At 40.4% G+C, this 15,089-nt stretch overlaps 1 protein-coding gene across 1 annotated transcript in view; it reads right to left on the reverse strand.

The window, feature by feature from the left end:
• Positions 1-949: 949 nt before the first annotated feature.
• The window catches only part of ranbp9 (RAN binding protein 9), a 31,822-nt gene continuing 17,682 nt past the window's right edge, over positions 950-15,089 (reverse strand). Inside the window, exons 6-14 of the mRNA XM_026149217.2 lie at positions 14,468-14,652; positions 11,191-11,303; positions 10,595-10,703; positions 9,901-10,055; positions 8,308-8,461; positions 6,621-6,742; positions 6,299-6,450; positions 5,360-5,471; positions 950-4,715 (exon numbers count right to left, since the gene is read on the reverse strand). Coding sequence (XP_026005002.1) covers positions 4,585-4,715; positions 5,360-5,471; positions 6,299-6,450; positions 6,621-6,742; positions 8,308-8,461; positions 9,901-10,055; positions 10,595-10,703; positions 11,191-11,303; positions 14,468-14,652 — 1,233 coding nt within the window. The 3' untranslated portion in view covers positions 950-4,584. The remainder of the gene's footprint in view (positions 4,716-5,359; positions 5,472-6,298; positions 6,451-6,620; positions 6,743-8,307; positions 8,462-9,900; positions 10,056-10,594; positions 10,704-11,190; positions 11,304-14,467; positions 14,653-15,089) is intronic.

The raw sequence follows: 15,089 nt of genomic DNA on the forward strand, positions 1-15,089 counted from the left end.
TATTTTTGAGATAAAAACCCTGATGCTTTCATCAGGTGTTCGTTTGCATTCAAAAACAAAAATGCAAAAGATGACGTGGTTGAGTATCAGCACAGCATCTTTGGTAATTAAACTTACTTCAGACATAAGAGAAAAATAGCACTCAAATAATCCTGAGTTGAAATATGAAATGACAATATTTAGAAGACAAAAATAAAAGTTGAACTATAGGGCCAATCTATGGACATTTTACTGTGAATATACATATTTATGGGTAGTTTATCATGAAATATGTACATACACAGCTTTTGTTATATTTTTTACTATTTTCAGTCCAAAGCACTGAATCCTTCTCAGATACAAAGGCTTGAAAAGTTGGGATCTGTCATTAAAGCTCTCGTAGTATCACATCCTGTCAGAGCACTTTGCTCTCAGACTGCAGGCTGACTTGTGGTTTTTAAAGGCAGAATGAGATGAAGTATCTTGTTCCTGTAGAACCAGCTCCCAGTTTGGGAGAGCAAAGCCCTATTTTAAGATTAGCCTTCAAAGTGTCAGGCAACCCTGCACCTTCCATGCTGCTGGGGGACTTTTCATGATGCACTGAGCAGTCTCCACTCACCTGTATTCACTCCCCATGAGTTTATATGCCTTTATTTTCTCTCCCTCTTAAATATTTTTTTTTTCCTCTCTATGCCTTCAATTTCTCCCTCACCTCCCCTACCAGTGGGCTGGTAGATAGCTGGCCCTCCCCAAGTCTGATCAAAGGTGGTTCTTCCTTCCCACAGTCGTCAGTTCTACTAATATGGTATAGGCTGGTCATTGGGCTTCATTCACTGAATTTTGTTTCAGTTATTGTAAAAGTGCAAGAAACCCCAGAGTTAAAGAAGAATCTTTGAACACGTCATTTTGAATTAAACTGAACTCGATTTAAACTTCTGCTTCAGGTGTCATGCAGCATCCACACACGTGCTATCATCATTTGTCATTTTTAATATAAATCTTTTCACCCTCACACAAATTGCACATTTTTTTTTCTCCAAATGGACACACAGTCAGCAGTGGACAACTTACTGGTTGACATCTTCCTTATACACCGTGAACTGGCTAAAAGAAGGAGAAACAAAAAGAATAAAATAAGAGACATCTAACTTGATCTTACCACCACTTTACTATGGCATGCATAGGTTTCAGACCTTACTCAGAAAGAGACAACAGACACTTTGTCTAAGAAGTTTTCTAAACGATGCCGTGACTGCTTGCGATCCAAAGAAACAAACAAACAAAAAAAAAAGAAAACAAAGAAAAACAAACCAAAGTACAGAAAGCTTGGTTCCACCGTGAGGAAAAATACCAACTCTGGATTCCTGGGTGGATGTGAGGGCCAGGGGCTAGAGGAAAAGATGGATGTTGTGTCAAGCGAAAGCCTCGGCCTTCCTGTTTCTCTGCGAGTGGCGAGCATGAACACAGGCCTAAAAAACACAGCTGCGATACATTTTGGTTTAACGTGGAAGCCACAGTGCAGGTGACAATTCTGGATTTTTTTCTTCTTAAAGTCTTTTTTCTTTTTACATCTTTACAGACTAAGAGGCCAAAAACAAACAAAAAAAACCCTATTCTGTTAATAAAACAAACCCGCAAGGTCACGAAAGCTCTCCTCTGAGGGGTGATGGGTAAAAATGAACACCTGTATGCATTTTCAGGAAGTTCAGAAATAAAAACTGGATAGATTTACTCCCTGGTAGCATTTTGCTGAGTACAAAAAAAAAAAAGCTCTGGGGGCAATTTGGTGGTAATCATTAGGAAAAATAAAAGAATTTAGATTTCTGCTATCCAAGTTAAAAGTATTTACTGTTTCTATGGTTTAAGCTGAACTAACAGCCTCTCCATTAATACAAAGAGAGGGGTGAGGTTTTGGCACCCACTGATGACGGTACTGGTTTGATTAAAGACAGTTGGAGCCAAGTTAACACAGGATGAGGACTGGAGATGGTCATGAATAAGGTCATCTTCAGGTAAAGATACAGATTAATGCATATATATAAATATATATAAGTTCTGAGGCTCTGCCATAAAAAACAAAAACCATCACCGATTTAAATGTAGCTGATCCAAGGTCATTATGTTGTGCACCTGTGGATCATTTGCAGGGTTACCTGAAACACAGATCAGTTGGAAGTCCTGTTCTGACATTTCTGATACATGTAAGAAGTTGCAGGGCATCAAATCTGACTAATTTACTCTATGACCAGCTGCTGAATGATGGCACACATGCCACACAATTTCACTTCAATTATACAAATGTTCTGCCTCAGGCATTACAGTCTCACTCCGAGGGATCAATTTACATTGTTCATCCATTCAGTGTGATCACGAACACGCTGGTGACGTGCACGGCTTTGTGCGTGGACCCTGTGGACTCCTGCACTGAAAACTGCCGTTTGTTCTCACGAGCTGTAACCTGAGAGACTTGGCTCTCATTATCAGTGGTCTTCAGCATAAAAGTGGGGTCAGAATGATGGAACCGGACGTTTGGGATCTGGGATCAACAATGCAGAGCACAACAGAGTGATGTAACAGAAGCGGCAACACTGAACGCAGTCGAAAGGTGCACGGGAAGAAGTCCCTGAAGTAGAGGTCAGCCACATTTAAATCGAAGGATTTTCTTCTTCTTCTTCTTTTTAATTTATTTATTTTTTAAGGGCGGGGTCTTGACTTTATGACGTACTCAAGGAAAAAAAACAAAAACACAGTTTTTTGTTCTGTTTTTTTGTCTTGTTCTTTTAGGAGACAGGAAATTTAAGTTTGACTTTAAATGGCTGAGCTACCTCAGAGGCCGATTTCACACCAGCTCAGTTTTTCTCATCTGATTTAAATGACCAAAAGTCGAGTCAGCATTCAATAGAGGCACAGGGGCCAATCAGCTGCTTCTAAACCAAGAATGATGAACAAGAGGGTATTTTGGCTCCTGAGTTTGTTGGGGGTTAAAGATTAGCATAGAGAGATACAAAAATAAATATTAACAATGTTTGGGACAAATCTTTTGTGTGGCTGAGGGTTTACCAAGGAGGGAGGGAGGGTAACAGATAAAATGCAGTCAGAGGTCAAAGCAGGGCTCCTACACAGCGCAGTCATCATAGAAAATCCAGCAGAAGTGTCTGAAGACGCTCTCAGCTCGGCTGTAGTGACTTCATGGACAACATGTAAAATCTGCAGCCAAGTTCTTAGAACTAAAAACCTGTTTTTTTCCAGAATTTTCCAGGCCTGGAATTTGTGTCAACTTTCACCTGTGTAGGAACCCTGGATTCAACCAAAGAGGAAAATATTACAAACTGGGAACAACCAGAACACTTCAGGGGTCACTGGTGTCAGTACAAAGCATTAAAGGACTGTTTTGTTTTTTTCTGTGATTTCTATAACTAAATATGTCGCTCTATTGATATAATTTTATTTTGTTAAATTCATATTTAAACGTTAACATGTACACACGCTCGTCACTGGTAATCGGTAGAATCGGGACCTTTATTATAATAAGTTGGAGGAACTTGCTCTCGCTGGCGCTCAACAAATATACTGTGAATGCAAGTAACAATAATTAATATATTGATAATTAGAATAATAATAAGAATAATCATCGTCATCTGCACCATGCCTTGTAAACCTGGAAAAACTAAACAAAACAAGAGCCAGGTAACCCCCCCCCCCACGTCTGCCCACTTCGCCGAAGAAAAACAAAAACTAAACAAAAGATTAAAAATAGGGAACGCTGAGTCGAGACTGTAGATTCTCTCTCGCTTCTCTGAAGTCCCGAGTCCATGTACGTCACACATATCTTCGCCGATGTCCTGAAGTCAGTGGAAGGTAGCAGGAGGGAGGCGGTGCAGAGAGGGTGAAGATTTACGGAGGGGGGGGTAGGCCATAAGGTTCGCATTGGCCGGAGTTTGAGCAAGCCTCGGTGAGGTGGACTTTTCAATCCCAGCATCAGCATCAGCTTGCCTCCGTGTTTATTTGTGTGTGTTTTCTGTGTGTGTTTGCCTGGTAAGCCCCAGGTTTACAGGGACCACGTTAATGGTGGGTCAACCATGGCGGCCACTCGTCTGTTTTCTTATTGTTGCCCCCCCGCCACCCCTCCCCTCCCCATTTATGTTTGACCAGAGATATTTTTTAGCAGTCTGTCCACCCCCGGTTTGATTCCTCCCCCAGGAATGCGGGGACTGTGGCGCGTCCACATGAGTTCAGCCCCCCCCCCCCCTCGATTATTTTTTAAAGTCAGCTACTGTCAGTTAGATGGAGGCAGACGCATGGGGAGCCAACCGAAGGTGGAGGTGTAATTTCATATTTATGATGGAAAAGGAGGTGGTGTCACTCTAAGGATCTGCCCAGAAATGTCTTCTGACCCTCAGCGGCGTTCAGCAAAAGCAGAACCAGAAGCGAGTGAGATGGTTGACGTTCTATGACGGCGTGCAGAGGAATGCCTCCTCGGCTAATAGGACTACACTGACTGAGGAGTTGGAAAGAAGGATTTCTGGACAGGCCCTTGGAGAGTGTGTGTGTGTGTGTGTGTGTGTGTGTGTGTGTGTGTGTGTGTGTGTCTGCGTGCGCACGGGGCTAGTGTAGGTAATCGTCCACAGAGGCAAAGGCGCAGGAGCCGCTGCCAGTTCGTGCCATCATGGCGAGGCATTGGGCGGCCTGACCCACGGCCTGGGCCAGGGGAGGCTGCTTGGGCAGGTTGTGAGTCTCTGGAAAGAAAAAGGAAAAAAAGAAAATTGTGACTGCAGGTAATATCAGGAATTGGTAGGTGCAGTGCTTGTTGGACAGTCATACAGCATCTGGAAGTCATTTTAATTGAACGGCTTTATTTTCAGATTATTGAACTGAAAAAACTTCAGAATCTGCAGGAAAATTGTGTTTAACAATGTCTGTAAAGAATTTCTGAGCTTAAAAACATCACATTACATGATAATCAGAATCAACATATCAACATGCAAAGGACAATTTGATATATGGTTAAAAAAAAAAAATCACTGGTGTTTTGGAAGCAAGTCACATTTTCCAGCTCACTCAGAATGAGAATACCTGCTCAGTTCTGCCTTCGGCTGGATAGCAGGTGCACTGACACCTTTATCTTTAAGGTTAGTTCACCTGGATTTAAACACATGTCCTGGTAATATGCAGTCCCTAAGATATGCTGCCTGTCTGTCTTAAGATTTCTGCAGCAAACCACATGCAAAAGTTTTTTAGCATTTATCACAATCTGCGTTTTTTTGCTTCTTTTTGAGATTTGGGTTACCCACAGTCCCCATCAATCTCTTTTATCCTCCTACATCCAAAATGCTAACTGAAAACTGTAGACTGGATCATGCACTGCTCATGGCTGACCCACCTAATATTGCACTGTTGAGAGTGGAGCAGACCGGCTCTCTCTGAATGGCGTCCAGCTGGTATCCGACTGGGCTGTTCCACGGGTCCGAGTAGGCCAGCAGGCTGAATGCGTCCTGCAGCAGAAGACGGGAGAGCAGAAAGTGATCACACCACAGCCCATCACTTCATTTCACCTGCTTTGTTACAACATGCTGTAGCTGAACATTCTTTGTGTTAGCATTTCAGCTCAAACAGAATTTTCCCACAGTTTGACCTGTTCCTTTAAGACAACTGAACTGACTGTACATTTTAAAACAAATATATTACATCATGACTGACTGCAGAGGTCACAAAATCTGTTTTTGAGCTATACTTTCTTCCCTTAAAAAAATGAAATAAAATAATGTTAATACTGAACATTTGAGGTCATTAGTATAGACATCCTTTTGGAGAGATTGAAAATGAGCCCCGTTATCTCGGATTTTAAATGACAAAACCTCAATCCCATCTATGACATTTGCTTTTTAATCCTTCCACTGAGGCAGTTTTCTGGCAACTATTGTTGCTGTCACAATTTGTTTAACTGGAACGAGATGTCACTGAAAAACAGACTGAATGCTCATATGCTAGGATCATCAATGTAGGTACCTGCCAAAGTCGAACACCTTCACCATCAATTTGCTCTAAATGAGACCAGAATTTTAGAACATGAGCACCCCTTTACACTGCCTTTGATTTGAACCTGGCTCATTTTGGCATTTTACTGGGAGCTAGTACAAACAGATAACATCTGAAGCTTTTATAAATATACAGTACAAAGGCAGGCATATTTTTATGTGAAGAAAATGGCTTAAATGATTGAAGTCAACTGTAAATGCCTGAAATACAAACACAAAAGGTGAACAGACCCCACAAAAACAAACAATATAAACCAAGTAAATAACAGAGATTCCTGTGTTACCTTGAGCATCTTTTTGTTAGCAGAGTTCTTGCCGCACTCACGGCGGAGGTGTTCACTCATGCTCTGGAGCTCCCTGCCAAAATGGATCATTCTCTCGATGGCTGCCTGGCTTCCGCCGCACAGCTGCCTCTTAGACTGTGCCGACTCCACCTCTGTAGAGTCAATTCAAAATGAAAAGAAAAGTGTTTTTAAGGCTGCGTGACACGCACAATGTGTGCATGACATCTTGAAGAAGAAAAAGGCTGCTAGAAAGAAGCTGCTAGATAACGCAACATCCAAAGTCTCAGATCAAGTTTCTTATGTCTCCACACGCTCTGCTCACCCATGTCTGCGTCACAGTCGTCAGGCTCCGTGGTGTGTTTGGAGGTGCCGTTGAGAAAACCATTGGAAGACGATTCTGTCACTCCGTTGGTGAAGTGATCGACCTCCATATCCACATCATTACTGAGAGAAGACACAAGAAACTGTCAGCAGCTTCTACAGGTGGATACTGTTTGGATTTGTAGAAGCTACTTTTGGCTGGAATCCAACCAGCAACCTTTTGCTTGCCAAGTGAATGCATTAACACACCACTGGAGGCACTAATATTATACTGCTCTGATTTAAAATCACTGCCAGCACAGCTTCTATTTAAAATTGATTATTTATCGATATTTTTATGGCTTCCTGAGTGATTTCTGTCTACGCAAGTTTTCAGCATTAATGCAACCATTACAGGACGGACACGATTTCCATCTTTAGTTCTAACAAGGCTCATAAACATCAGAACAACACAATTAATACTAACAGCGCTACATTAAACATCTATAGGATTCACCATAGCTCATTTTTACTTTTTTAAAGTAACTCCTATCCCTAGGGACCAACATCCTCATCACATAAAACGTCTCAGACCTAGACCTATCTAAGTTGTTGGGTTTATTCCCAAGTTCAAAAACTGTGGAAGTGAATTTCGTGTCGCCATTAGTCTACACTGCCCTGTCCTCTGCATTAGATTAGTTCGACAAGGAGGTAACAAACAACTCCTGTCTGTTGAGTGGAGCGTAGAATATTAAAAATAACCAATAACCATAACCAAAAATGACAAATAGTAACCAGCATCAATAAAAATAACTGTCTGAAGTGTAAAGGCACATGTTTCTGATAGATTGTTGAATCTGGTAAATTATCCAATCACATCACAGAAAGTTCAAGGGAAGAAATTTCTCCTCAATGAAAGCTGGAAACCAAATTACTAAGACAATTACTTACCAAATTACTTATTCATTATATTCATTTTAATGTCTAGTTTGAACCATCTATGAACATTATGTGGGCAGATAATGTTTAACAACAATGGTTAAATAAATACTGAATAAATATTTTAGTACATCTAAATATTTTGAAGCCCTTGTAAAATTTGATTTTTATAGTTCTTGTCTTAAAGATTTTGTGAGCAAGCAGGCGGAGGAGTGAATGTGAAAACTGTAGTTTGTTTAGTTTCACATGCAGTTTAGTTTCATATTACTAGGCGTCAGGCTAGCCTTAGTAAAAGGTTGTGGTTTGGATGCCATGACACGTGGCTCACAGGACCAACAGACGCTTTACGTATACCTCTGAGACGCCGGCAGCTTTGACCTAACAGCAGTACTTGAACCCCTGAGAACGAGGACAGACTCACTAATGACAATAACATTTGGAAATTAACAAATACATAATTATATTGCATACTGATGTAATGTGTCCCACTACATGGTTTAATAATGAATTCATAATTGTTCAACTGTGAATAAGAAAATGGATAAATGATTGTTATAAAGTGATGCTGGCTTATTTTGATTAAAAGTCTAAATTTACTGTTAACTAGTTTAGATGAAAATAATTTGGGGGGGATGGAGGAAAAGTTAAGGTCACATGATGAAATTTACATCTTTTAAAGTCAAATTGTAAAGATATGCTAGTTAAAAAAAACTCAAAACCAAATAAACGCCTCCAGCTTTTACTGCTGTGTGAGTGCTTTGTTTCCATACCTGGTTATCGGCTGTTGGCTGCGACTCCCATTGAGGCTGATGTCGGATGCTGGGAGAGTGGAGCCAGAGCCCGGGGGGCAGGGCTTATGACTGTGAGGGGAGGAGCTGTGGCTCTTATTAGACGTCACACCATTACAGCAGTTGCTGTCAAACCCTGCAAATAAGTTTGACATATTTGAAATGATTTCAAATGTTCTTAAAGTGACAGACAAAACTCCAATTACTAAACACAATAGAAGTAACGCATCCATTCTGATGTGCTCGCTCGCAGCTGATTTCCAACCACTACCCATAGTTTGGTTTTTACATGCATAACAAATGACAGTAATTCACTTTTATGAAAATACATTACATATACAAAACTACAATAACTGTATTTAAAACATACAGAAGAATGACAAAACAAAGCAACAAATAAGATGTTTTGTTGAATAATAACGAAACAAACAATGACTGAAAAATCCTAATGCTCTGATCTGAAAATTTAGATCTACTCTGTGTGTGTGTGTGTGTGTGTGCGTGCGTGCGTGCGTGCGTGCGTGCGTGCGTGCGTGCGTGCGTGCGTGCATACATTTAAATCATTCATCACTCCTTCCTTATCTTATCTATGGATAAGTTGCGCTAAACTGTTTATAGCATTTATAGAATTGACACTCACATTAAACTACAGTTTTTTTAATTGTGAAACATCTTCTCCACAATAGCAAAAGTTTACATGATCTTGTATCACTCTCTCTAACAAGTCACAATATAAAGTGACAGGACAAAGCTGTAAAAAACAAAAACAGAAAGCCAATAGTCTAATTTTATATAGTATTTCACCCCTTATCTTGTCATTAAAGAGCTCCACAGCACTAACTAACTTAATAGTCATTTGTTCAGTTTTTTATTGTGTGCTTTGCACAAATGCTGCCGGCAAATGTGAGCAGAATGTGTTGAGTTGGAGCCAATAAATTATAAATATTTAACATTTATTACTGCAACTAAAAAAAGAAGAAAAAGGGAGAGAGGGAGAAAAAGGCTTCACTGGCAGTTTATTGGCTTCACCATTACAAAGAAGAGAAATGCATTCACAGCCTGTTACCCATCCCATTTTATTTCATTGAAAAATCAATGAGGTATTTATGCTGCTTCAGATGCTTAAAGGGCATAAGAAACAATCACACCACGGCAATGTGTAGTTAACGCTCCTGAAGAGACAAGTCAGTTGCCACACATGCTAATGAGATACAGCTGAAAGTGATCAGCTGGTCTCCAGGTACGGCAGAGCAACTCACAACTGGTTCAGGAGATCCACTCTTTTCTATTAAATAGTAATATAAACACTGTTTTGTATTTTTGTTGCACCTTGCTTTTAGAGGAACATCTGTGTCATTCAAGATGAAAAAAATGTGGTGGGCTTTAGTTTGTGCTGCAGACACAGATTCAAACATGGGTGTAGAGATGGTGTCTGTAAGCTGATGTATATTTGTGCTCAGGTCAGGGAAAGAAAGAAATATTTTTTTCCCCTTTTATTTGCCTCTGGCCTCTTTTCCCCCCAAAGATAAGTGAAGTTTTCACACTGTGGATGATGTGAATAATGTTGGACTGCACCTGTGAGGTAGGGCTGGGAGCTGCTGGCTTTGTGGCTGGGGCTGCTGAAGGGCCGGGGTGACCCGGGGTAACTGTCCTGAGACTTTGGGCTGCGACCTCCCAGACATCTCACCTCGCTGTCTGTCCCGTTCACCATCTCTATGAACTGTCTCACCCTGGGGAAAGATGGAAAGAGGTGAGGAAAGATTAAAAGGGGGGAAAACAGAAGGGTTAGGAAGGATGGTATGAAAATAAAGAGGTGGAATAAGGTGAAAAAGCACACAGAGCAACAACAGATGGAAATAGAGGAAATAAAGAAAGGGATGTAAAGACAGGAGGACAAATTTTAAAAAAGTACTTAACTTGGTATTTAAGTATAGAGCTACATATGTGAAAGAGAGTAGTCGTTCAGCTTAGAGAATTTAAAAAAGGGCAGAATGTTTGATTCCATCCAAGTTGGGCAGTGAGCGAAGCCATTTTCAAAGCAATGCAGGAAATCTTATCGTATCTTAAGGGATATCTTATCCCCTTTCCTTTAAATATAATTATTGAATAACTCACTGTCTATAGTGAGGCTGTGTGAGGGTGCGTGACAGATAAAAGGGTTTAGATTATGGCTTTGTTAACTTTTCCAATAATGTTATCCATCTAAATAAAACAAATAAAACAAGTGTAACATGTAAAACATACATTTTATATACAACCATGTTCTTACTTGAGCATGAAGAGAAGGTCTGGGTTCCTCTCCAAGAGGTTGGGGTACAGCTGCTGGGTGGTCTCAATGGCTTCACCCATTCTACCCGACAACACCAGCTTCTGGATCTCTACAAACCAACAGTGAAATCACACATGAAGGTTTTGAATGCTACCGTTAACAACCTCCACCTCCAGTAAGAAGGGAGGGTCATCCCAACATCTTTTTTATGATGGGCTCCATTAGCTTTACTCTGCCTGTAGTTGCACTCAGATACATTGTTGCATCTTTGAAAAAAACAAAACAAAAAAGAAAAGCCCTATAACGACCCAATGTTACTGTGTCACTTCTCCCTTATGGTTTCTGATGATCAGGCTCCTGTTCAAGTACAGTTTGTATGGGGAAAATGTGTATATCATATACACTGATGTTTAAATTCAAGAACTGTATACTGTAGAGTATTAGAAATCAACATATGCTGGCTGACTGCGTCTCGCAGAGAGAAACCATACCAACCACTTTGTTTCCTTTATGATTTTTAAATCTACAAAAACAGCACAGTGTCAACTTTAAAAATGGGGAGTAAGAAATAGATATAGAAATATAGGAGCACTCACTCTGCCGGTTTTTGATGGAGGCCAGCTCCTCATGCACGGCCTGATCGGTGGATTTGGCGAAGGCTTCAGCTGTGGCGCAATAGCTGTGGTGCACCAGGTAAGAAGCCACCATCCTGATGAGACAACAAAAACCAAAATACACTGATCAGACAAAGCAGAAGCAGATTTTCTACAATAGCACTGCTTTTATTGTTTTTATTGCTTTCATTATTTGTTAATGTTGCCTCAGCAGAAGTAACATTAATTGAACTTTTCTGTCAGGACAGAAAAAAAAAAACTGGTTCGACTGAGTTGATTTTGAACAGGGATGTACCACAACAAGTGAGATAAAGCAGGTTTTATTTTTGGCCTGATTACACCCAAATTTCTACAGCACCACTACACACAAATTTCTCTTGAACTGCTTGTATTTCAGAACTTGGACCACAGCAATAGCATAACAGAGTCTGCTGACAGTCTCAAGCTGAAACAGCTACTATATACAAAACTAAAGTTGAGTTTGTTTTGTCGTTTTCACTGTCAAGACACAACTTCAACTCTACGCTGGTCTCATTTGTGTAGCTTTCTCTGATCCGTTCTTTCTATTATGTCACAATTTTGCTCACCAAGTTAATAACTCAGCCTAGGAAATAAAATGATCCTTTTGTGGTATAGTCACAATCAGTCACAATCCCTCACTGCGCAGGAAAACTGTGGGCTGTGGGCACACCATTGTGGCAAGGGTGAGGGGAGGGTGTCAAGTTAAAACAGGAAGTCTGTCTGTACACCGTGCCTCGCAAATGAAAGTCAGTTCATATTTCTTTTCTTTTCACTTCCGAGTGTGTTCAGCTGTTGGCCTTTCCGCTTTCTTCATCTGATCACTCTTTACTTCTCTAATGTCCACAAACCTGAAAGACTAACTTGAAATTACAAACACTTAAGTCTTATTAGCCAGAATGACCCTTTAAAGGTAACCCGCGGGGGACATCCTTATGTGCTCATCTGAGGCACAGAAGCCACGCTCAGCTACTGCTCAAATTCTGTTTATCCAGGGCAGACAATAGAAAGTTTCCAGGTGCTACCGCAAGGACCAGGATAATATACATAAGGATTATTTTGAAATGTGAATAATGCAAAGCTACTCTGGCAGAGTTCAAGAATAAAAATATGCAGATGAATATGAGCATGGTATGTTTTTTGAGTGTATGTGTCTGACTTTTCATTAATCAAATTAGAGGCACGGCTAAACCCAAACACCCCATTACTATGTCGATGACGAGTTCCCTCAGTGCAGCAGAGCTAAACCAAACTTCATGCTTCAGGCCGTTATATGACGAGATAATGCCACTCTCACCGGCTGATCATCATGCTACCATTGTTCCACAGAGACAATACACTGCACTGGTGTAAGATCAGAAACTTCTTGGTTCTATTCCTGCCTGTGAGGCGACATCTGGATAAAGGCAATAAGTCCCTTTATTCACTCCCACCCCCAACTCCAATCCCCATCAAATGGAGTTTAAATCCATTCAGGACAAGTAATCATAGCAACAGAGAGCTAATCCTGCCAGGCCACAGCTTGAAGGGAAACCAAGCCCTGCATCTTTCCCTTCTGAATCACAGCTCCAGCTCTTCGGTGAGGAACAATCCATCTGGGCCTTGATGCTCTTCATGTTAGTAGTAGTCCTGTCACCTACAGCATCCTTCTAAGACTTTTTCATTTAGCCAATACAAGATGAACACTGTTCAGTCTACAATAACTGATCAAAAGCTCTGGATCCAACATGAATGTAAATTTCTGGTCAGCTGTCTCCTGTTCATGTAAGCATGAATTAGTAAATGATTGTACTGCTAAAACAGTCAGATAACAAGCCTGAGTGTGTGTCTGTGTGACATGAACACCGTGTGAGACCTACTGCAGTCACCATAACTCTGTCAGTAGATAAGCAGTTAACTGCGACTATACAACTTGTAAAACACACACTTTCACACCCATTTGAACCAAGAGGAACTTTATACTTAGAACAAGTAATTCATGCACCCACACCAACATCGCTAGCTGAACAGGAAAACAGAAGTAAGAGTTGTTTTATGTTACAACATTTATTTATTTATTAACTTTATCTGTGAAACAACAGTGTGTAACAGTGTGTGTTTAAGTGCATAAAACTAGCCAGTACTTAGACCCTGCAAAGGCGTTAACTTAGGAGAAGCAGGCAGCTGGTTTTATGCAGAAGAATACCTTGAGGTCACAAAGTCAAGTACTCCCTTTTCCTCCATCTGGTCAATATGCCGCTGGTACTACTGAAACAACCAGCACTTTCAACCATTTATGGTCTAGTTAAAATCCAATCAGCTGTGAAATGTGGAGTAATGATGGTAATAACTCTCCGTATGGTTTTCCATGTCTGCTACAACTAGCTCTGCCACATTACATCAAGCAGTTAAGCAGAAGTGAGAGTTAAAGTGCCAAATATGATGTCAAATCTGTACATAAATGTACTTAACCATGAAAGTCCTTTAATCCACACATTCATAAGCATGTATGGATTTTAATAAGCAAACCAGTAAGATTGTGCTAAACAAAATGGTCTTTATTTCAGTGGGCTATAAAATCATCACTTGTATCAGATATTAAATTTGTTGATTAAGACTTGCTATTCTGTATCCTGATAAAATTGTTAAATTTGCAGATAAAATTTGAGATTTGACAATCGTGTACAACAAAGAAACTGAACATTATAACACTGTTCCTCATGAGCCTTAAATAGGTCAGGTTAGTCCCCTTTTGCTCTCATGTGTGGAAGATGTCAGGAACATTCAGCATGGCTCACTCACACGTTAGGAGCCACGTGGTGGTAACATCACATGGATAAAGCTTTGGTATAGGAAACATATCCACAGATTAACTTTTCACTTCTCCTACTTGTACTTAAACTTCTGAAATCATAATAGGGACATCTATTTGGAGACCATCTGGCTGAAAAAATACAAAATAAAAAAATAAAATAAAAAACAGCTTTTTAAAAATGGACATATCAAAATCTTTCATTTCCTGCAAAGTTCGTTTTCCACAATTTTCGCAGCTATTTTTTTTTCCTGAGGGAAGCAGACTGAAGTCAATTTCTAGGTTATTCTTAACCTAAGAAGTCATCCTCGTGGCACCTTATCACTGGGCAGACATCATAAGTGAACAAAGCATGGCAAGTCTAATATTCCACAGTTAAAAAAATAAAATAAAATAAATGTACTTAGCTTAAACTACATGCAAATAATTTGAGCCTTCTAACTCTCTTACTTCTGGATCATGGACTGCCACTCGCCCTCGCGCTCTCCGATGGGGAAGCGGTCAATCTGGGCCTGAATTTTTGTCCTCCATTCTCTCATGTAGTCTTCAATGTCAAACACGAATGGGTGCTGCCCGAAGTTTGCATCCACCACCTCCCCTGGAGTCTGAAGGCCCACGGTCGGGTACAAGTTAGGCTGCAGCAGGGAGCGATAAAGAGAGGTAAGAGTGATAGAGGAAACGGAGTCTGGAATGCAATCTGGACAATTAATCAAAACAGGAAGAAACAATGAAGGGTAAAAACAGGAAAACGGAAAATCTCAGGAAATAAGCTTTTGTCTGCAATTACGCCTTAAAATGTGATTTTAGTAGCTGACAAAGCTCATACGTGGTAGGATGCTGACAGTGCATCTTCTGAACAGAGAGCTCAGCCTGTTTTCACAGCGTCGTTTAAAAAAAAAAAAAAGGGGGGGGGGGGGGCCTTATCGCACTCACTGACCATAATATGACTATCAGCTGATTGCTGAACTGACTTCATCAGAATTGATGACACTTCCAAATACTTGACTTTTGATTAATTTTGCTTTATAGACAGAACTAAAAAAATGTTGTCAGTCAACAACCCAGCAAAGAT

The sequence above is a fragment of the Astatotilapia calliptera genome, chromosome 18 (genome assembly GCF_964374335.1).
Source record: "Astatotilapia calliptera chromosome 18, fAstCal68.1, whole genome shotgun sequence".
Taxonomy (NCBI): Eukaryota; Metazoa; Chordata; class Actinopteri; order Cichliformes; family Cichlidae; genus Astatotilapia; species Astatotilapia calliptera.